Source organism: Pteropus vampyrus, unplaced genomic scaffold, assembly GCF_000151845.1.
Source record: "Pteropus vampyrus isolate Shadow unplaced genomic scaffold, Pvam_2.0 Scaffold261, whole genome shotgun sequence".
Taxonomy (NCBI): domain Eukaryota; kingdom Metazoa; phylum Chordata; class Mammalia; order Chiroptera; family Pteropodidae; genus Pteropus; species Pteropus vampyrus.
Genome location: NW_011889042.1, coordinates 2,216,555 through 2,239,790, shown reverse-complemented (window position 1 = coordinate 2,239,790; position 23,236 = coordinate 2,216,555). Strand labels below are relative to the sequence as shown.

Here is a 23,236-nt window from a genome sequence, read left to right as displayed (position 1 = left end):
TAATAGATGAAGTTCTCTCCTATGTATCTAAAACAGCACTAGTTATGTACTATCCTTGGGAGAATTAAGAGATATGGGAACCTCAGTCAAGAAAGATTACTAGACTATGAACAAGTCCATCGATCCACTGTAATAACTCCAGAATGAGCCACCATACTTCATACAAGCTATCGTTATAGGCTGTTTACAGGTCTTATAACTGCCATTCTCAACCCTTTTCAGACCCTTCTCCACACAACAAAGTAAACTTTGTAAAAAGTAAATCAGAACATAAATACCCGTGCCCTCCCCCTCCCGATTTATATTCTCTAGACAGTTCCTCCTAAAATTAGAATAAAAAACCAAACTCTACCGAAGTCTTACAAAACACTACCTGAGCTAGATCCTCTCTGACTTATTTCCTATTATGGTCCCTACTGCTTTATTCATTATATTCAGCCATACTGGTCTTCCTTTGAAACTTCAAACATAGATAGCAAATCCTGTATCATCGGAGACTTTGCATTTTCTGTTGTTTACCCTGAACAGCCCTGAACAGGGCTCCTATAGATCTTTGCATGGCTGCCACTTTTTCAACCTTCAGGTCTGGGTTCAAATGTTGTCCTCGGAGACTTTCTCTGATTCCCCTAATTAAAGTAGCACACTTCTCACCTGCTCTTCTCATCCCACTGTTCTGTTGTTTCCTTCACAGCACTCTTTACCAACTGAAATTATCTTTACCCATCTACACATTTTAATGTCCAATTCCCACCACATGAATGAATACATGAATGCAAAATCCATTAGATTAAGTATTTTGTCTTATTTATTACCTGGTAGAAAATAAGCATACAAGAAATGTTAGCTCTATTGTATAGTAGAAAATATAGTCACTTTTAGATGGGAGAAAAGGTTGTTTGTATTTGTAGTCCTAATTCATTTTAAGAGAAATGTTTAAATATTATTCTGAAAATAACCCATCCTCTAGCTTCCCAAATGTCATATGAAGAAAAATGACACTAATAGGATCTTTTTCACTTACGATTTCGTATGTAACCACTGGTAACTGATGACTTTGCCAAGAGCTCCATTCCCAAATCCTGTAACCTGCCAGAGTTTTCGGTTCCACATGCAGCCAAAGCTGCCTGATCAGCAGAAAAAAGGTTTGTCTGCGTGTCTCCAGAAGCAGCGCTGCTACTTTTTATTTCTGAAACTGTATTCTTTACATCAGTTTTCATACATCGAACTTCGGCCATTTGAGTTTTGAGTCTTTTTAGCATCTTTAAGTCAGAGGGAACTCGCCACATTGCCTGCTGCTTCCTTTGATCTTTATCTTTTCGAGAATATGATGCTTCAGAGAGAAAGTGACAACTCATGTTACTCTATACTTTAACATTCATGAAATCATTGTGTACTGTGAATATATGCAAACTTGCCGTGTAAATAAGCTAAGATGCTTTAGGTCACATCAACAATAAAAGCATGCATTAAATGCCATTAATGAAAATAAAGATTATCACAAGTCTTTTACCTTTATTCACAACTTCCAAGTTAGAAACTGGGTCACACTGTAATTACTCAAATCTGAATTATATAACTGTTAATATTTAAAAAGCTGCCCTGCTGTCTATGCTTTCTTCTTTATACTTTTCTACTTTTCTCAAATTTTCTACACTGAGGTTTTATGATGTTTATAATTTAAAATTTTTTTTAAAAAACCTTGAAGCCAAATACTTATCCAAATCTACTTACACAGTATATAAAGATATATATTCCAATTAATTTTAAAGAGTTGATTTACTGAACTATTATCCAATGTAGATGCAGCTATTAAGTGCCAAGGAACATCATAAAAGTTCCCTGCCACTGAGTCTGCAGCCACTAAAGTAATGTTTCTCTCTTCCCAGAGAAAGTAGTGAGACAGGAAGACAACCTTCTGCTGAGTCAGTCAGGATGAATAGACAGGAGCCAGCTAATACTGAGATAAGCTCCCCGAGGACATCCGCCCAAGCGAGACCAATCAACATTAAAGACACCAGGGTCGCTAACCATAAGGAACTGGTTACAAGGGCTTAAAAACTTTCCCCTGCCTCCACTTGCGGCAATCAGGCTCAGAGGTGCCCGTTGTGTGATCCTTTCTTAATTTTAACACACACACACACACACACACACACACACACACAATCATACCCAGGGGTAGGGACTTATCATGCTAATGAGACATGCAGCGCATGAAGAAACATGTAGCCACACTATGCAAACGCCAAAAAACCTCCACCTCTATATGCATAGACATGGTTCTCTTTCTGCCTAGTTCCTTTAAAAACCCTGCCCCAGCCTCGCTCAGCAAACCAACCATCTCTTTCCTTTCATGGTGCTGGTTTCTTTATGTATGAGCTCAATAAAACTTTTTCTTTGTCTCCTTTTGTGTCTGGTGATCTCCCCTGATGTCAAACATCCTGGGAGACTGCAAGAACCCAGGGAACCCGCGACAGGAGTTGAATTTGTTTTTAATTTCTTCTCTCGCCACCCAAATATTAAAATGAGAGGCATGAGCAAGGAAAATACAAACTTTCTACTGCAGAAAGGAAAAAAGAGGTAGGTATTTTGGAAATGAAAGAACATTATGACTGACTGAAGCAAAAAGAAATTAAGACCCACCCCCCAAAAAAACCCCACACATACAAACCCCCTCCAAAACAGGAGACCAACAGGCATTCTAACTAGACAAAGAACATATTCTTTATTGGCAGGAATGATAGTTGAATCTGCTTACACATTGCAACAACCTTCTGCCATAAATGAGGAAATCAGTAAAAGGCAGACACTGTAGTGTGTCCAACAGCCATTCTCCCCACTTCTACCCTGCAAAAAGGACCCAGATTGTGTTCAGGCATCAGGTGGGCAGCAACGTGCTCAGCGATGTTAGGGCTCTCCTTCAGCCCCAGTGGATATGGGTCCTGGACGGGTCTAAGCTCATTCATCTCTCTTTAACAATGCTTAGGGTAGGCACATGACTCAGTCTCAGCCATAAGTGTGGGGAAGGGGGTTGTTCTGGGAAAGATTTTCTATGCTAGTAGGAAGATTTTATTGTGTTTATTTATTTAACAAACATCTATAAAGAGCTTACCTAGTGACAGATATTTGAAAAATATTAACTCATTTAATCCTCTCATATCAATCCTCTGAGATAAGTACTATTATCTCCATTTCATAAACAAGGAAAGACAGAAAGGTTACACAACATACTCAAGTTAACCCAGCTAATAAGTAGAGAAGCTTGAATTCAAACTGAGAAGTCAGTCTCCAGAGTCAGTGATTTTATCATCAGTAACTTTGCTCTCCAAGGTCACAGGAATAGGGTCTCTTTTCCACCCAGTCTTTTCCTTCATGCTAGTGACACATTCCTGTAGATACATAATGCCTAGAGCTGTGGAAGTTATCTTATTACTATGAGAGAAGAGGTATGACAATCATAAGAATGCCATTCAGTGCTCTGCCTTTTAAGTACCTAATTAACTTGGAATCACCTACCTCCAGATTTCTCAATATGCATAATAAAGAGCCTTTATTTAGCCACCACTGGCAACATTTTGTTATCTGCAGTTGAAAGCATTCACAAATATGATGAGAGATTTTAGAAACCCAGGATTTGCTCTCAGATCTACCATTTAGTTGCTATACTTTTCTGTAAGTCCAACAACTTGAGTCCATTTATTTATACATAAAGTAAACATAATAATAGACACATAAGAGTTGTCCTGTGGCTCATCAGACCCTGTTTCAAAAGTTTGCGAAAGGACTCTGGTGTAGTTCCCATCCAATCCATAGTCCACCAAGATGTCAGAGCACTTTTCTAAAATCCAAATTAGATATCACTTTCTTGCTTAGAATCATTTAAAAAAGCACTAGCATGACACAGGAGGCTCTACATTATCTGATTCTTTCTTATCTCTGAGTGGCTTTATCTTCTACCTCTACCCCAAACATATCCCAATCTTTTGGAATTACTTACATCAGCCATGCTCTATTATACTTCCGTGCTTTTCACATATCCTTTGCTCTCTCTGCCAACCCAAACTCATCAGATATATCTGAAATGACCCCTCCCTTCAGGCATCTAAACCATTGCTCCCCTCCTTCCAAATCAATTCTTACCTAATTGTGTATAGCACATGAAGTATACTTCTGGTGCAGCACTTATCACATTAAATTGAGGAAGACAAACATGTAAACTGTGAACTTAAGTATGGAGATTACATCTTAGTGACCTTTCATTCCAGGCTAAACCGCCTATGGCACAAAATACTTGAAATGCTTTAAATATAATCTTTGTTGCTCTCACCTCCCATCCATATACACAAGGACTTAAGTCTGAAAATCTGTATTAACCTACATGGTCCAGTTTATTATTACTAGAAACTGACAAGAAATTTAAAAAATTTTAAATCCCAAATGGGAAAATGCGAAAAAGATTTGAATACACCCTCCATCATCTGATAATTAGTCAATGAACAATTACTGAGCCTGTTTCAAATGCTAGGCAGTGTTGGGCAGGAGATACAACTAGAAAAGATGAATACTCAAATCTTTGCCCTTGCAAAGCTTACAATCCAGGCTAGGAAAAATGAAAAATAGTCCATTTCAGTACTACGTGATAAGTGCCAAGACAGGAAAGTGTAAGGTGCTATGGGATTTTATACCTGGGGAATCTGACAATTTAAGGATATTTACTGCACTGACAATGAGAAGCCTTCCGGAATTTGCCAGGTTACAAGGTTAATTAGAATTGAGACTCTCATTTGTAACTTCTTTCATATTCAATAATAGCCTTCAGGAACAATAGCTCTGTACTGCTTTGCCTATAGACTTCAGTATCTGTCAATACTGCCACCCTTCTCCTGGTCACCTAAGCTGCTTCAGAATCCTCTTTATCACTTTCCAATAGGTTGTCAAGCCCTTATAAAGTCTAACTTCAAAAGGTTCTATATATTACCACTGCCATACTATAAGTAAATCTTAGTTATATATTGCCTAGATTAATGTATTATCAAGAGGCTAAGTAGAACTTTAATGTCAAAAAATTCTGGAGATCTTACCCCCAGTCTCACATATTTTTAATCATACAATGACTGAGAAAATATATAGAAATGTATGAATTTGCCATCTTACTCTAAGAACATAAATAAACTTCTACAATGGTACCCTGATTAAACTTCCATTTCTGATTTTTCAGGTTAATACCAGTTTTCTAAAATACAGTTTGAATCAAACCACTCCTAAACTGAAACAATGGCTCCCCGATGCACACAATGAATAAATCCCAGAGGCAAACATGTAAGACCTTCTGCAGAATGAACCCAACTTGACTTTCTAGTTCCACTCACCACCATATGTACCTTACAATTTAGTTCAGCTACATTACCTGTTGGTCATATCCTGATGCCTCTTACAAGGCTCTACAAACCAAGTGATCCTAGATATGCAAGGCTAGTTCAACATCCAAAAATCAATTAATGTAATCCATCACTTATCAATAAATGCAAAAAAGCATTTGACGAAATCCAACACCCATTCATGATTAAAAAAACAAAACAAAACAAAACTCTTAGTAAAGTAGGAATGGAAGGGAACTTTCTCAATGTGATAAAGAATATCTACAAAGAAACTAGTTAATGGTGAGAAACCTGAAGCTTTCCCACCAACATCAGGGGCAAGGCAAAGATGTCCCCTTTCACTACTCCTTTTCAACATCACAATGAAGTCCCAGCAAATGCAGTAAGACAAAGAAATGAAAGTTATACAGACTGAGAAGAAAAAAATATACAAGGAACCAAAATAAACATCAAAACCCAAGCAGGCATTTTAACAAAAAGGAATGCAGGATCTAATTGCAATATTTGCTTTTAATATCTTTTCATGGATAGGTACTGTCATTTGGCTGTTCAAATGACTCTGTTCTCTTGGTTTTTGTCTTTTCCAAAGGCTCTTCATCTGGCTCATCTCTGCGCCCTCAGTAAAGACAGATGTTTACCATGATTGTTCCGGCTCTTTTCTTTTTAAAATTTTCTTGAAACTCTCTTTTTTTGAGAGTTTTAATTATCTCCTTAGTTGTAATTATACAGTCTCATCTTTAAGCAAATAATTGCCTCTATTCCAGTTCTTAACTTTTAGTTGTCTACCAGGCGTCTCTACTTTGATATCCTGCTGGTTATGTCAAACTATAGATGTTTAAATCCAAGACTTGCACTCTCCCTTTGCTATCTCCCCCATCTTCCTTGTCATTTTAATCACCTGGATTTGAAATTATGGTCATCTCATTTATATCATTAACTTTATATGGAAAACTAAATTTTAGAGAACAGAGATCTTACTCTGTTTCTATAGTTTGCATTCTTTTTCCCAAAGACACTGAATATTTTTCAAAAAACACAATTTTACCTGTCTATAAAATATGCTATTGCATGGCTAAACTATAATTTTTCAGCTTGAATCGTACTGCTGGATATTTTCAAAGAACTGTTTTCTCTTTGGGATATACTCCTAGAAGTGAAATTACAGAATTAAAAAACAGAAATATTTTAAACCTACTATAAAATTTTCCTTCAGAAAGGTAAAATAAATGTACACACCTACCTACAGAACCAGAACCTGTCTGCTTCATTAGGTCTTTGAAAACAACGCTGGTTACAACTTTGGCAAACCTTTTGCCAATGTGATAATTTTTTTTTTAAGGTATTTTTTTGTTGATTATAAAAACTATGTGTGATTTTTATTTCCGTCTTTACAATTTTATTTTCTGAGCTTTCTACGATAAAAATACCTCAGAAAAAAGTAAAATTATATACAATGTGATAAGTGCCACAAAAGTACAAGTATAATACAAAATTTGCTGGGACCACAGATAAAAAGCAACTCTTTCATAACCTAGTTAGAGACTTCCAGGAAATGCAACCTTAGGAAGGAAGTGGCCTAAATAATCCGAGTTCTGAGTTTATCCTTCAGTAGAGAAGTTCTATTTCTATTTTTCTAAACTGAGACTCTAGATTTTGTTTAAAAAATGAGTTCCGCTACTTTAAAGCAGCATCACTGTTCTAAGCAACTGATTTTACTTGTATAATACTATTGTTTAAGATGAAAATGTTCAGCATATTTTAAAGCTTTTCAACAAAAATAATTTTTAAAATGTGTCATTTAAAGGTAAATCTTTAGTTGTTCAAAATGACTATTCCTGAATTTCAAAGAGTCCGAGTTTGACTATACAGCCAATATGTGTGTATATACCATATTACAGTAACACAAACATAATTTCTCTTCAACAAATAACCTTTGCACATAAAAAACTGCTGCTAACTGGTATACATTTTTAGGCTACTGAACATCAGAGTATAAGTTAAACCATCTTTTCTATATTCAATTTAGAAATAGTTCTGCTTCCAAGTTAGGGTATTCATGAGGCCTGCAGTAAGTTCATTCACAAAGGAATGTGCTTCCTGTGGATCAAACTCTCAATTAGATACAATTTAAATGGTAAATCGTATAAAAACCTCATCGACATTGTGACATAATTTTTGCATGAAAGACCTTTGAATAACAAAACTCAATCTGACTGATGTCGTTTTTTATGATATACAATGAAAAATCAATTTGCTACAGACACATATTGTGTTCTAACATTTGGACGAAATACCCAGATTAAAAGCTTAGAGTTCTTCTGGGAACCACAAAAAAAGGGAAATCACTATTAATGTTTTACCTGTGGGCTGCAAAAGTGAAGCAGGTGGGCGAGGCTGTAAACCCCACAAATTTTCCATACTGCTCCGGTCCTTAAGGTCCAACAAATGTATCAAAATAAAAGGATCAATGTCTAATAAACTACTGGTAGCAGCAGAGCATAAATGTGCTCTTCTTGACATTCTGCTACTGGCACCAACATAGCCATGGTTACTACCTGCAAAAGAAATGGAGATGTAGAAAATGCATGGCATATATTTGCACAAATTTAGGTATACTTAAAAGTAAACTGGTTAATGTTGTTTGAATACTTCTCTACGGACCCATCTCTTAGGAGTTGGTTTTCATGATGAGAGACACAAAGAAGTAACCAGACTGCCAGAGAGGTATGCGTAAGCACAGTAACTGAGCACTGGCCTCAACACTATCCAGAATTCGGGAGCAACCCTTAACCCCATCCTGAGACCTAGAAATAAAAGTGACAACATAAACAATATATACAATTAGGGGGGTGAGGAAAAGGAGAATATATCCCATAACCCAGTTGTCGGATGAAAACAAAATCCCTGTAGCATGACAGATCCCAAGGAACTAGACGCCGAAATAGAAAGTTTCTCCAGGTCTCTGGACAGCAAAATGTACAGAATCATGACAGTTTGGTGGATTAAGTACTAGAGTACAACTTGAAGATTTTAGAATGAACTTGTTAATGACTGACACATAGTATAGACATCTGTGAGCGAATGTCCTATTTATATCATCTTATATTGGGCGAAGCTCCTTAAGGAAACCATCTGACTTTTCTCTAGTGCCTAGTACAATGTCTAGCAAATATTAAGTATGAAAATGTTGGTTAAAATCGACTTCCTTTATCTTGGAAGCTAAGCAGGGTCGGGCCTGGTTAGTACTTGGATGGGAGACCACCTAGGAAGACCAGGTGCTGCAGGCGTAAAAAATTAAAAAATAAGGGATTGTAAGCTGACAAGGTCCTTGCAATCTGTGAGGCCAACCAAGGGTTGCTTCACCTAAAAAAAAAAAAAAAATCTACTTCCTTCAATAAAGCTATTTAAATATATCCCAAAGAAACACAACATTTAAAAATGTTATATGAAGCAAAGTCTTAAAATAGACAATATGAAAATAAAATAATCAAGTTCTGATTATTAATGAGTATTTCAAAGAGATCTAGCAGGAAATAACTTAAGAGAAAACTTCAATTATTTACAAGATTCAGGTCAATTATTTACTTACATATTTCTCATCATATTCACATCCTCATGTCCTCAACTTCGCCTACTTCTTCCTTATCTAAAGATTATCATTATATTGCCAATTTTTCTTCCCAGCCTCTGTACCCACCAACTCCTATTTAAAAAAGAAGAAAACTATCCCCTCTCCACCTTGAAACTGTTTAACTCTTTCCCTTTACTAAGAAGTTCCCAAATCAGGCTGCATTATCAGTCAGTTGGAAAAGTTTTAAAAATTACAAGATTCTTGGCTCCACCCCAAATGTACTGAATGAGAATATTAGAGTAGGATCTAGGACCTCTTTCCAAAAAGCTACTCAGGTGGTTCTGAGTAGTGAGTAAGTAAGCTCAGTAGCCCAATGTATGGTATCTACTGCCCTGATACCTGGTTCTTCTTTAAAAATGGAAGTTGCCCATGTTAAACGGACCCATAGTACAGGAGTTTTAGCAATCTCCTGTTCCTCACTGCTCTTCCAGATCATCAGTCCCACCAATGAGCAAAAACTCCTTTCCTTTGTAGTTTATAGCCTTTGGGTATTCCTTCCCTTCTTCCCATCCTTTCCACTCACTATGGTATATACATCCACGGGCATCTTTCGGTTTCCCCTCTCAGAGCTAATGCTGCCCTCGTTCTGGGTGTATGTCTGTCTCATGCATAAATATTTAGCCTAATGAAATTTCACAAAGTACTGGCACCCCAGAATACCCTCTCCAAAGCCTCTTAAAATTGCTCACTAACCTTCTCCTCCAAAGGTAACTTTCATCCTGAATTATATACCATAGCTTAGTTTTGCCTGTTTTTGAACTTTATATAAATGTAGAGTATGTATGTACTCTTATGTGCCGCTTCTCTGCTCAACATTACATTTGAGATTCATCTGTATTGCTCTGCAGTATCCCAGTTAGGCCATTCCATTGCATAAAGTAGTCCATAAGCAGAAGATAAGTATGTTTAATTTCATCTGTTGATTTTGAGACCTTTGGGCACCCATGTGTCGATCTGCAGACCCATATATCTAACTGCTTAGAAGATCTCAGGTGTGCAGTCTGGTCTAGAACTATATATTGATTTTTGATATTCATATAAATTTCTTTATTCTACTGGGAAAAAAAACTGGGTTGATCCTAGTTTCATTTCCTTTGGCCACAAAGAATAAAGCTACTGAAATTATAAATAGATAACTGTTTTTGAAGCTTACACGAAAAAAATGTAAAACACCTCATAAAAAAGCAAACGGATCAGTGACAGATTCCTCTCTTCCTGAGCCAAGACAGATTGATTAATCCTGCTAAAATGTCACACTGATCTATTTGAGTTCTTCATTATATTACATTGTCTATAAGCATTAGCATAACATTAAAGGTCCTATAGTCTAGTCTTGAATTTCCTGCCCAGTCTTCTCAACATTTTCACATCCTTTACTTTATTATAAATTAATTTCTATTTCTTATATTTAAAAGAAAAAAGCGCATACACACACAAAACACCTAAAAAAGACAATGCTGCTCTACATATTCTTGTAAAAACCTACTAGCAAATAGTGGCTCACATTTCTGTTGTTAATAGTGGAGCCATAAGTAATGTGTATTTTCAGCTTCTGCACACACCACCCAACAGTTTTGCAAAGTAGTGGTGTCGATCGTCATTCCTATCAGCAGGGTATATAAGAGTTTTCACCTCTGCACATGCTTTGAACATTAAGTATTGCCAGTTTTTTAAATATTACTAAATAAAATAAAATATCACACCCATCATCGCAGTGGGTTAAGTGGTACCTTATTGTGGTTTTTATTTGGCATTTCCTGAAGAAAGAACAGGGAGAAATAAAGTCTTAGAGACCCATGGGACTCCATCAAGTGTACCAATATATACATGATGGAAGTTACAGAAAAAAGAAACAATATTTAAAGAATTATGGTTGAAAGTTTCCTATGTATGATGAAAATATTAATCTACACATCCAAGGAGCTCAGCTCAACAAACTCCATGTAGAATAAACAAACTCGAGAGATCCCACTGAGGCACATAATTTGCATTTCTCTGACAAAAGAGGCTGTGTACCTTTCAAAATGTGTACTGACCACGTGGATAGCCTCCTCTGTGAAGTGTCTATTCCAGTCTTTTGCCCTTTTTTTCTAGAAGACTGTCTTATCTTTTTCTTATTGATTTGTAGAAGTTCTTTATATATTATGGATGAGCCTTTGGGATAATATTTTTAATTCATTCATTCATTCTTATTGATTTGTAGAAGTTCTTTATATATTATGGATGAGCCTTTGGGATAATATTTTTAATTCATTCATTTATTCCGATTAATAAAAATTATGATGCTTGTTGTTAAAAATCAATATATAGTTCTAGACCAGACTGCACACCTGAGATCTTCTAAGCAGTTAGATATATGGGTCTGCAGATTGACACATGGGTGCCCAAAGGTCTCTCAAAATCAACAGATGAAATTAAACATACTTATCTTCTGCTTATGGACTACTTTATGCAATGGAATGGCCTAACTAGAAACCTTAAAGAATTATCCCCACATCTCCACCAACTCCAACCTATCCAGTTAAGACTCCAAGTCTTATAGATTCTAACTGTTTACTATATCTCAAATGGTTTCTTCTCCAATTCTACTAATACTGCCTTATTTTAAGCCCTCAGAATTTTCCCTCCTGGGATATTTTGGTAGCTTTCTAACTAATCTTGTCTCATTCACCTTTAATTCATCTTTCACTATGTTAACCAAATCTGATCACATTCCTTTGTAAAGACCTTTACTGGTTCCAGTGAATAAAGTCCAAACTTCCTAGTTTGGCAAATGAGACTTTCCATTACCTGATCTTGTTCCTACCTACCAATTTTACAATGACCTGCCCCAATATAAACTAGTCTCAACTATCTCAAGTTCTCACAAAAAACAATGCTGCATCTTCTGCCTGGAATGCCTTTGATCTCTCATCATCAGTTCCCTGCTCCCCTAATGAACTCTCAGCTCATCTTCAAGAATAAGATCAAGCATCACTCTTTCTGAAGCCTTTTCTCACCCATTCTCAATAGCTGTTCTCTCCATTTTTTTTGGTGTCACCCCCCTGTATCTATAATTAATCGCAAAGTTTTGCAATGACGAGTGCTGGATTCTCATTTAGGAAAAGTAATGCTCATTCATTTATAAACCCAATGAACAACACAATGGCTGATACCTAGTGAGCATTTATTAAACATCTGAAATAGGTAACCTTAAAAATCTTTAATCTGAAATAAATAACAAATGTTTTGAGTAATAACCTTACATAATGTCGATTTGTTTTACAAGTGTGATAAATTGCCAAAACCATTTAGTTCTCAAATAAGTATCATTACGATGTTTCATAAATTACACATGGCCAGCAAATATAAAATAGATTTTTCCTACTCAGCTGGTTCAAATAGCTAATGTTCTAGATTAGAATACATACAACCTTTTCAGGAGGCTTTTAAGCCTAAGTTCTCCTGCAACTAAATGAAAATAACTGAATAAACTAAAAGCAATTCTTATGGAAATGAGGCCACCTGAGTCACTAAATATCTCGTTTCCAGCTATATCTTAATACTGCTGCTTATAAAATGAAATTACTATTTTACATTATACCCAGGTTCTGTGTAAAAAAGATCTTTCATGGTCTAGTAGGACAACTTAATATCTTAATTGACATGATTTTTAGATGACTGTGTGGTTCCAAAATATTAACTACAACAGGCCTGAAGTGGACCTTCCATAATTAATATGTAATACTGCATTCCATACTCAGCCCCATCTCACCCATAATCTAGCTTTGTTCACTGCTTTATTAAAACTTATTATTTTAGAATAGTTTCAGATTTATAGAAAAGGTGCAAAGATAATACACTTCTGTAAATCTCATGTCCAGTTTCCCCACTGTGAACATCTTTCATTACTATGTTATATTTATCACAACCTATAAACCAATATTGATATATTAACTAAATTCTATACTTTATTAAAATTTCATTAATCTTTCCCTAATGTCCCTCTTGTGTTCCAGGGTCCCATCTAAAATATCAAATTACATCTAGATGGCCATTACTCCTTGGGCTCCTTAGGAATGTCTCAGACTTTTCTTGTTTTTGATGACCTTGACAGTTTTGAAGAGTACTAGTTAAATATTTTGTAGAATGTCCCTCAATTGGAGTTTATGTGGTGTTTTTCTCATGGTTAATAGATTGTGCTTACCGGTTTTTGGGAAGATGACACCATAGATTTAAGGTGCCATTCTCAACACATCACGCTATCAACATGACAACACTGATGTTGTATTTGATAACCTGGCTGAGGTAACGTTTACCAGGTTTCTCTAGCATAGTTATTTCCCTCCTTTCTACACTGTACTATTTGGAAGCAAGTCACAAAGTGTAGCCTACATTTAAGGGTGGGGAGTTATACTCCATTTCCTTGAGGAGGCAATATCTACAGAAATTATTTGGAATTCTGTACGTATGTTGTCTTATATTTTAGCTAATTATCCACACATCTATCTACCTTTAGATTATAAATTACTTAAGAGTAAGTCTCCTTCACTGCATTTTCCAGAAATCCTGAAACAGGGAAGACATTCGACAAATGTCTGACAAATTATATAAAATTCCCAAAAGCACATAATAAAAATTAACTGTGTGATTCACTATTGTAGCCTCAGCACCTAGAATTCAGTGTCTGAATTATAACAGGTACTCAAAAAATATTTAATGAATGAATAAATTATACTTTCAGAATTATAGAACATAAGGTCCATGAGAATAGGGACATCTTTTTATTCAACGCTGCAGCTCTAGATAATAAAACAGTACCCAGTTCCAGGTAAGTGCTCAGTAAACATTTGGTGAATGAATGAATTAATTTAAAAATGTAACCTCTTGTTTACTCAGTGTCTGTAAAAATGTTCCATACAAGAATTTCCCTACAGCACAGTTTAAGAGAGGAAATCACAGATTAAACTTTAAAAAAGGCTAAAAAATATTCAGTAACCTTGACTCAGTATACTCATCTTCTATTTTATATCAAGATAGCCTCTGAATTTTTCCATACTATTTAAAACCTTGAGATCTCGGAAGCTAAGCAGGGTCGGACCTGGTTAGTACCTGGATGGGAGACCACCTAAGAAGACCAGGTGCTACAGGTGTAAAAAAAATAAAAATAAGGGATTGTAAGCTAACAAGGTCCTTGCAATCTCTGAGATCAACCAAGGGTTGCCTCGCTTAAAAAAATAAAAAAAATAAAAATAAAACCTTGAAAAGTACATTCAAAACTTAGTAATAAAGTGTATTCACGAAATATTTAACTGAAAAGTATTAAATGATCTCTATTGTACTGTTAAGTGTTAGGGATACAAAATTAAGGTGTATATTATCTTGGCTTCATGAAGATGAGATGAAATGGAAAATGGACAGCTAAATTAGCAATTAGAATAATGTTTAATATAGATTAAATAAGTTCTATAGGTTCTAAAATGTTTATCTGACAGCGCAGTAAAGATACCCAGGATAAGCAGTCTGGGAGGGCTTCTAGGAAGAAATGAAATAAAAGCTAAAATAAAGGAGTTCACTATGCCCAAGATGAGGAGAAGGTAGAAGGAACAACATGTTAGGAAGCAAAGATGTGAAAGATACCACAGCACATTTGAGGGGCTAAAAATTAACGCAGGGGAGTGTGAGAGAGGTAAAGCTAATGAAAGGACCAGAGGCCAGCACACAAAGGGCCTTGCGTACCATATTAGCGAGCCTGGACTTTATCTTGTAAGTAAATGGAATCCAATAGAGGGTTTTTAAGTAGAGAGTGACATGATCACATGTTAATTTGAAGGGGGGTGGGGGGACATCATTCTGAACTCATGCTGTGGGAAATAGAATTAAAGGGAGCAGTAATGGATACAAGGAACCCAGATATAAAGCTGCTTTGAAAGACGGTGGCCTAGACTAGGAATGGCAAAGGAACGGGGAGTAACAAATGAATTCATGCACTGTTTAAGAGGTAGAATCAACAGATTTGAGCAACATATTAAAGGCAGAGTTTAAGGGAGAGGAAAAAGTGAAGAATGTATAGCACTATCAGGCACTAATATGGTGGCTGTTACTGACAGGCATAATGACAGATGAAAAGATAATGATTTGTTTGGGAGATGCTGAGTGTCTGATGAGACATCAAAATCTGACTGCTACGTGGGTCAGGAAGTCATGAGAAAAATAAAGGCTAAAGACAGAACTTGGAGAGTAATCAGTATACAGACAGAACTTAAATACAGATGTGAATGAGATCACCTAGGTATAAAATGAGGAGTAGGAAGAGTACTGGGAATAGGCTGGAAGTTGAAATGTTGAGGATTAGTACTTAAGAGGACTTTACTTATCCAAGCATGCTATAGAACATGTCAGCGTTCACACCAAGGGCAATATTGATAAAACAGAAGCAACACAAAGCTGGCTTACAATTGTTGTAACCAAGATTTGCTTATTAAACAGGTCCAAGAACACACATACAAAACCACACCCATTATCTAAGTCAGTTCTTCCCAGGAGGAGTAGTGTGTTTTTGGGTTCAAGGTGACGATGTAGGGTTCTAGCCCAGTTGTACCAGCAACTACCTATGTAATTTAGGCAACTAAATCTCCAAGTTTTTTCCATGTATAAGATGAGGTCTCAAAAAGTCCTGAAGTCAAAGATTCAATGATTCTAGTCAGATTATTCTATAGTCAAGCTAAATATACAAGCAAGACATAAATCATAAAAAGACAGTATACAGTAAATACAGAGGAATTTTAAACTGAAAAGACAGCAAATTTCTTAATATCTCTACACGTCAGTTTCTAGAGCTGTAAAAAGTTAAACCTATCTCACAGAATTTTATAAGTAAATGAAATAAAGTATACAAAGTACTTTTGCACAGTGCCTGGTACATAAGAACACTTATCAAATGTTAGCTATTAATATTGTTTTAAATACCATTAGTAGTAATATACTCAAAAATCCCTATGTAAAATATAGCACTTCCAACACCATGAGTCATGGAGAGCAGCTGGTTGCCACACATTACAATATGATAGTCAGAAAAGAGCAAAGAGAAGACAGAGTGGCTTGTGGGGCTTGGCCTCTGTACCTGGAGGTCCTGCGGCAGCTGCATCCTCCATGAGTTCTCCCTCTTCCAATTCCATGTTGTTGTATTCCACATCATTTTCTCCAGACCTAAGAATACGCAAAATTCATTATTCCCACAGAGTGAGTATAATTAACATTATTTACAGCCTCGGTGCATAGCTTTCTCCTGTGAAGATAGGCTATTTCTCAATAGAAAAATAAAAAGGCTTTTGTCATTATTACATGTAAAGGTAGTACTAATGAACAAACTACCTAGTGTTCAAAATAGGTTGGCAAAATTTAATTTTTAAAAGAAAAAAAACGTGAGAACCATTATAAGAGATAACAGCTTCAAAGAAATTGTAACTTAATGGTAGTAAATCAGGCTTAAAACACATTTTAAGTTTAAAAAGGAAGATGCTCCAATTTCTGTATATGGCTAAATAGTATTTTCTTAAAATATTATATTTCATAAAAAAGGATGTTACCTCCTATTAAAGTCCCTCATACCAAAAAATACCATTATCTTATTTTAAATGGCAAAGTATTATACGAAACAGCACTATCTCTATACTAGTTTGGGATATTTTAAGAAGTTTCAAGATCATTTTCCTGCTTGACAGGATGAGAAGCTCTGTAGACCTCCAATGACACTGGTGAAAACTATTTTGAAAATAACCTTTTGAAAACTCTAAAAATAATTCTAAAAGCATAAAGCAAATGAAAAACATCTCAAGAAAATGTAGTTAATGTGGTAAAAAAAATGAGTCTCTGGTACCTGAACCAAGACTACTCCCTCTGTCCTCCCCTCCCAATTCAGTGATATAGAAATTTCACTCCAGACTGGTATAGCCTGGAACAGAGGGCTTCCATTTCCATAGCTCCCCAAAAGGCTCTATTTCCACAAGCTGTATTTCAACATTTCTTGTCCTGCCCCAGCTATCAGTTGCTGAGGCTAAGGTCAAGGTTATGTGGTCAGCAAGTGAGAATTCCCTTCTGCCATCCAGACCCAAGACTCTACCTTAGGTGAAGCATGCTGAGAATACTGGGGCCCAGATCACCTTTGCCCCAATTCATTTGTAAAACAGAGGTCCCAGGCCTAAGAAAACAAGCTGAAAAGATATGAGGCTGCAGCCAACACCCCCACCTCCACTGGTTCATCTTCTAAGTGGGAGAAATTAGCACACCACTGTCCTCACCCCAGCTTCAGAGCTCTGGCTCAGAGATTTTGCCTGGAGGGAGAAGCATGCTGTAAAACTGAGCCACAGAGAAATGTGTAACACCATTAAGAGCACAAAGTTTCTCTGCAACACCATTAAGAGCATAAAAAAAGACTCAAAAAAAAATCCACCAAACATAAAATAAATCAATTAATGTAATACATCATATTAACAGAATTAAAAAAAAGCCACATAATCATCTGAATTGGAAGCAGAAAGAGATCTGACAAAACCCAACACCCTTTCGTAATAACAAACTAGGAATAGAAGGGAACTTCTTCAACCTAATAAAAAGCATCTATGGAAAAAATAAAGCTGTCACAATTACTGGTGAAAGACTAAATGCTTTTCCTCTAACTAAGATAAAGAACAAGACAAGGATGTCAGCTCCCACCAAACTAGTCAACATTCTAAAGGAATTCTAGCCAGTGAACTTAGGCAAGAAAATTAAGTAAAAGGCATCCAGATTGGAATAGAAGAAGTAAAACAAAGTCAATTTATAGATAATATATTGTATATATAGTATATAGTATTAGCAAGGTTGCAAGATACAAATAGACAAAAATCAGCTGTTTCCATATGCTTGCAAAGAATCCAAAAAGAAAATAAAACAATACCAGGTATAACAGCATGAAAAAGAATACTTACAAAGAAATTAAAAGAAGTGTAAAATGTATACTCTGAAAACTACAAAACACTGTTGAAAGATTAAAATTTTTTTGCTTAGCAAAACAGACTATTAAGATGAAAAGACAAGCTATAGAGTGGGAGAAAGTATTTGTAAGGATTAGTATTTAAAATGCATAAAGAACTCTCAAAACCCAATAGTAGTTGCCAGGGGCGAGTGAAGGAGAGAGGGAAGGGGAAGTTACTCTCTACTGAGTATAGAGTTTTAGTTTGGGAATATGAAAAAAGCTCTGGGGATGGACAGTGGTGACGGTTGCACAACAATGTGAATGTATTTAATACCACTGAACTGCACTCAGAAATGGGTTAAAACTGTAAATTTTATATTATGCATATTTTACCATAATTTTTAAACAACTCAACAGTTAAAAATATCCAATTAGAAAATGGGCTCAAGACATGAAGAGAAATTTCACTAAGGCTATTATAAGATGACAAATTAAGCAGATGAAAAGATGTTCACATCATTACCCACTAGAGCAATCCAAATTAAAACCACATAAGGTACTACTACACACCTACTGAAATGGCTAAAATAAAAACTAGACGCAACACTAAATGCTGGTGAAGATTCAGAGAAACTGGATCACTCAAACACTGCTCACAGAAATGCAAAATAGTAGACATTCTGGATAACTGGCAATTTCTTCAAAAACTAAACATTCAATTACCATACAATCCAGCAGCTGCATTTATCCTGGAGAAATGGAGACTTAAGTTCATACAAAAATCTGCACATCAATGTTTATAGTAGCTTTATTCATAATAGCCCAAACCTGGAAACAATCCAGATGGCCTGTAATAGCTGAATGACTGAACATACTGCAGTACATCCACAACACAGAATACTACACAGCATTAAAAGAAACAACCAATTGGTACACACCATAACTTGAATGAATCTCCAGTGAACTATGCGGAGTAAAAAAAGCCAATCTCTAAAAGTTAACTTATTGAGTGCTTCCATTTATATATATAACATTCTTTAAATGACAAAATTGTAGAAATGGGGAACACAGGAAGACACAGGTGGTTGCGGGGGGGCAGAGGGAACTGAGCAGTTACTAAGGTGGGGGAAGTGGGTGTGGTATAAAAAGGTAACACGAGGGACCCTTGTGGTGATGGAAATGTTCTGTATTGTGACTATCCAAAGTCAATAACCTGGTTGTGATATTGTACTATGGTTTTATAAGATGTTACTTACCACTGGGGAAAATGGGTAAAGGGTATATGGGATCTCTTATTATTTCTTACAACTGCATGTGGATTTACAATTATCTCAAAAGAAAAAATTAAACAGCAGGAAGAAAATATATAGTGCTGTTGTAGAAAGACCAAGAAAGGTGAGGAAAGAGAAGGAAAAAAAACTTACTTGATAAATGTGTTCTAGTTATTTAGAAGTTATTTATAATATAATAATCATTATCCAAACAAACTGTATGGCTGTTTTTCCTCATCTATAAAGGAAGGAATTGACCTTCATTTCTAAGATCTAACACTTTATGATTCCCTAAGTGTCCAAAATAGCTCACAATTACTGTGCTATTTCTTTGAATTATATGGAATAGTTTGAATCAAGATATTATTGTAGATGTATATATAGAGAAAATAATCAAACACCTTCTATTGGAAAAAGGATTAAAAAGTCAATCTAATGAAAGGCTGTGACTCAACTTTCATGTAAAACCCAACTGCTCTCAAAACAACCTTGAAAAAAGTCAAGAGATATAAGTCAAAAGAATTAATTCAGATAGAACTGCATATTTAATCTATCTATTAGCAAGGTGAAGTCCACTTTATACAATCACTGTCTAAAGGAATTTTCCATGTTGATTACATTGAGTTCTATTTTATATATCTAAAAGTATCACTGTAACAATTACTGATTTGGGGACTTAAAGATACTTAGACTTCGCATTTCAACTAATTAACCCTTTTAACAATCTGCCACATATGCTAGGGGGAATCATTAAGTTAAAACGGTCTATTTTGAGGAACTAATTTGTGGAAATGTAGGCGAGGTCAAATAGGGAGTTAAAACTCTCAACCTATTCTTGGGAAATGGCTCATGCCAGAGCTGGGAAGAAGAAAGAAAAAAATGGACCTGGAATGGACCTTATAGTGCCAGAAAATAAGAAAATGCTTTAAAAAATTGATAAGGATATCGCAAAAGGACATAGGATTTGGCTCTTTAACAGGCTCCCACTGGCCAAATCTTTGATAATCTGAGCAATAAATTATGATAGTAAATGGATTAAACCATTTAATAATATAAGAATCCATGAGTCCATATTAATTTAATTAATTAATGGGGCAGAGGGGAAAGCTCTTCCTTAAAGAATAATTTCAATTAATAAATGCAGAATAATGAAATCAAAACATCATTATTTGGCAGTCAACACAGTAATCTTTCAAGCAAGAATCATCAATGGATGCTAAAATTAATGAACAAAAATATAGTGAGAAAAAGATATTTACAGTCTCAAAATGTTCCCACATGATGTTTATTAATTAAAAAGAGAAAAGGTCATAATTTTAGAGTACAGAAACCTAGCAGATATCATCTTAACCAAGTAATCTAAATTAATCGACCATAATGGGACAGATCGAAGACATGTGCCCTCCCCCTCCCCCTCATAGGATGCACTGAAAAGGCTACATCATCACTTCTGCAATATTCCTGACAAAAGTGCATAGCCTCAATCTAATTGTGAGGAAACATCAGACTGCAAATTGAGCAACTTTCTACAAAATAACTGCTCTGTATTTCTCAAATGTCAAAGTCATAAAAAACAAATTGAAAACAAAGTGACCCACACTGAGGCAGACTAAAGAGCCTTAACTAAAAGCAACACATGATCTTGCACTGGATCCTAGACCAAAGGACATCACTAGCAAAATTTTTAAGTCAGATTATAGTATTACATCAATGGTAATTTCCTGATTTTGATTAACTGTACTGTAGTTACATAAGAAACATACATGTTTTTAGGAAGTACATAAGTATACTTACCTAAGCTCAGATGTCTCACAAAAACATTAAACAGAGTGAGAGAAAAGAGAAACATAGCCAAGCAAAATAATATAACATTTGGAAAATCAGTTTTTTTATGAGAATTCCTAGCTAATATTTTTGCAACTTTTCTGAAATATGAAGTAATTGCAAAATTAAAAATTAAAACAAAAACTAAAGCTGTCTAGAACCCAGAGATGGAAGGGAAGAAACTAATTAAGTCTTTCCTTCAAGATTATTTACATAAGATACTCTATATCAAAAAATGCTAAGTACCCCCTCTTTCAGGCCTAAGTTAGTTAATACGCTTCTAATAATTATCATTTAGACGCTTTATAATGGCAGTTAATGCAAGACACTCACATAGTTTCTTCATCGATGTCATTTTCTTCCGTGTTACTTGTTGCTGTGGAACTGGCAGAGGAACTGCTGCCATCAAGGTGATTTACTTCATCTTCACCAACAAGATCCAGATCCAGATCTCCATCAGAAAGCTCATGCTAGAACAAGGCAAAGAACAAGATATTTATCTCAAAGAATAGTAAAGTATGAACTCAGCGGCAAAGAATAATGTAATCATCAGAATTCTCTGCTCCTGTGCATTGGCTGCTGACCCCAGCAGAAAAAATAAATCACACAACTACATTATTACCTAGTGCCACTCATAATTTATTGCTGCTAATTTCAGCTGGGCTCTCATTTTAACTGGAAATGGTTCATATATTCCATGTCAGCTTCCAGTAAGGAAGCTGTTTACTATGTAAAAAGTAACATTTCAAACCATCATTCCTCAAGTCCTTCCTAATCTCTATTATCTTCAAGGTCATATACAAGGTCATTGTAAAATCCTGCCATCTATCTGCACAGGAAAACATACTGGTGTTAAGCATAAATCCTCCCAACTTTCAGCTGCCCTACCAGCAAACTTCACCGTTCCTTTAACTCATCCTATCAAAAGATATCTGGTTCACTTGAGTGTTTTATCAATACCTTAAACTTATCTTCAATCTCTCTCCCTGATGGCTCCTTCATTTTAATGTATACCTGAAGTCTCCAATCTTAAAAATAACTATAACAAAAAAAGCTGTCTCTGCATCCCTGTCTCTCATTCAACAATAATAACCACTTCTTGAATTCTCATTTTTGGTTGTGGTTTAGCTGGGATAAAACCTGGCTATGTCCCAAAACCTAAATCATTGCAATGATTTCTACATATGCAATGATAAGGTACTTACTAGTTTCAGTGAATAGAAATAGAACGCATTTTTAAAATCCACAACCTATATAGTTTCTAGAATGTACATCAGTTTATTTTAAAGACTGTCGTTTTTTACAATAAATTCATTTTTAGCATCTTGAACACTTTGACTCAACAACTTCTGACTTATTAACATTTACAGGAGGACATACACTAGTGGTGAAAATAAATGTACAAGGTTTTCAACACACTGACTCATATGTTAGAAACCATGATTGTATTCATTTCTCTTATCAAACACAAAATAAATATAAAACAGGTCTAATTATTACATGATAATCTTCATTCTGAATCTTCTCCTCTTCCTCTTCCTCTTCTTTGGCTTCTCTTACAGAAGCTATAGCAGGACCATCCTGGAGAAGCATGTCAGCACATGATCCCGACTTCTTAGCTCGTATCTCAGGAGTGTCATCATTTTGGGGGCTAAGATGATTATCTGGTGGTGACAAATCTCTTGATTTCTGAGTTCGAGACAACTCAATAGTAAGTCTCTTTTAAAACAAAACAGCACAAATAAACATGAGTCATAGCAGTGTTTCTGTGGTAGAGTAAAAAATATTTCAAGAAAAAAAATATATCTACACGTTTCTAAAGCCATTTCTTGAACTATCTCTCATCACCTCCTGCTTTTTGCTTATGAAAAAAATCTATGATGAAGAAAAACTGCCTAATTTATTTTCATCCTTCTCATATCTAGCCCAAACTGTATAGTAAATAGAGGCGGTTTTAAAAAATACACTTAACCTGAAAATCTCTGAAAGTATGTGTTTATTCATATTTTCTTCCCTATTAACCACTCTCAGCACTTCAAACCTCCCACCCCATCCCAATTTCCACTGGCAGAAAGAAACATTTCTTATATAATTTAGTTACTATTGTAAAATAAAAATTCATTAACTGATCCTCCCTGGTGCTCAATTCAACAATAGTGAGAATTCAAGATGAGGCAACTTTGTTGTTCTATAGCTTTGA

At 35.5% G+C, this 23,236-nt stretch overlaps 1 protein-coding gene across 9 annotated transcripts in view; it reads right to left on the bottom strand.

Annotated features, from left to right (window-relative positions):
• TRIM37 (tripartite motif containing 37) overlaps positions 1–23,236 on the bottom strand; it is a 156,112-nt gene that overhangs the window by 76,585 nt on the left and 56,291 nt on the right. For 8 of the 9 annotated variants that reach the window (XM_023520394.1, XM_023520396.1, XM_011375067.2 and 5 more), the window contains 5 exons: positions 22,537–22,755; positions 21,370–21,506; positions 16,109–16,194; positions 7,736–7,930; positions 1,022–1,330 (listed from right to left, as the gene is read on the bottom strand). In XM_023520394.1, the coding sequence (XP_023376162.1) occupies positions 1,022–1,330; positions 7,736–7,930; positions 16,109–16,194; positions 21,370–21,506; positions 22,537–22,755 (946 nt within the window). The remainder of the gene's footprint in view (positions 1–1,021; positions 1,331–7,735; positions 7,931–16,108; positions 16,195–21,369; positions 21,507–22,536; positions 22,756–23,236) is intronic. The other variant, XM_023520397.1, reaches the window with a different exon arrangement.